Source organism: Octopus bimaculoides, chromosome 10, assembly GCF_001194135.2.
Source record: "Octopus bimaculoides isolate UCB-OBI-ISO-001 chromosome 10, ASM119413v2, whole genome shotgun sequence".
NCBI lineage: Eukaryota > Metazoa > Mollusca > Cephalopoda > Octopoda > Octopodidae > Octopus > Octopus bimaculoides.
The window spans coordinates 70,057,817-70,058,728 of record NC_068990.1 but is presented as its reverse complement, the minus strand read 5'-3'; the positions used below and the strand labels follow the sequence as shown (position 1 = coordinate 70,058,728).

The following is a 912-nucleotide window of genomic DNA, read 5'->3' as shown; positions in this document are numbered from 1 at the left end:
GTGTGTGTGTGTGTGTGTGTGTGTGTGTGTGTATGTGTGGACGTGCATGCATGTGTGTTACTGTGCACTGCAAATCTGGAAGCCAAACCAATGTTTGGCAGATAAGTCACATATGATTTCTAATGCTAGATTTTTGTCAGTAAAGAAACAACACAAACCCACTACTCCACCCCACAAAATAACTACAAGTTTGTATTAGGCATTTATGGATTAACCTTTAGGTGTTATTCAAAAGGATATTTAAATAAGATAAGCTTGAAGTCCCTTACATTTTTGGCACATGTCTGGTCCTGCACCCCAACAATTCAGCTTGTTTGTGCTATTATGGTAACAGCTATGATGACAGGGTTTACCTAAAAATATAAGAACATATAAAGTCAGACTGGAACAAAATTCAGTATTTAACTATTTAATTAACTTTAAGACTCATTACATAAACAGAATCTGATTAGAAAATAAAGTGCGAACATAAGCAAAACCATTAGTACATATGCAAGCTATATGCAATTTTTATGTAACCATAAAGTGCATGTCACCACCAAGGGTATATAAAGTGCATATAATCACAAGTGTATATATAGAGTGAATATAATTGCCAAGGTGTATATAAAGTGCAGGTCATCATCAAAATGTATTCAGAGTGCATTTAATCATCAAGGTGCATACAAAGTGCATATAATCAATCACCAAGGCATATATAAAGTGGCTTTGTGGTTAGGGGTACTTGGCTCACAGTCATAAGGTTGTGAGTTCAATTCCTGATGGTATGTTGTATCCTTGAACAAGACACTTTATTTCACATTGCACCAGTTCAATCAACTGGCAAAAATGACTTTGTACCTGTAATTAAAGGGGCCAGCCATGTCATATTCTGTGTCATGCTGAATCTCCCTGAGAACTACATTAAGGGTA

General features: G+C 35.9%; 1 protein-coding gene across 1 annotated transcript in view; it reads right to left on the bottom strand.

The window, feature by feature from the left end:
- Positions 1-912, bottom strand: part of LOC106882365 (epidermal growth factor receptor) — a 205,829-nt gene that overhangs the window by 56,381 nt on the left and 148,536 nt on the right. The window contains exon 4 of the mRNA XM_052971277.1: positions 270-353. Within this exon, the coding sequence (XP_052827237.1) occupies positions 270-353 (84 nt within the window). The remainder of the gene's footprint in view (positions 1-269; positions 354-912) is intronic.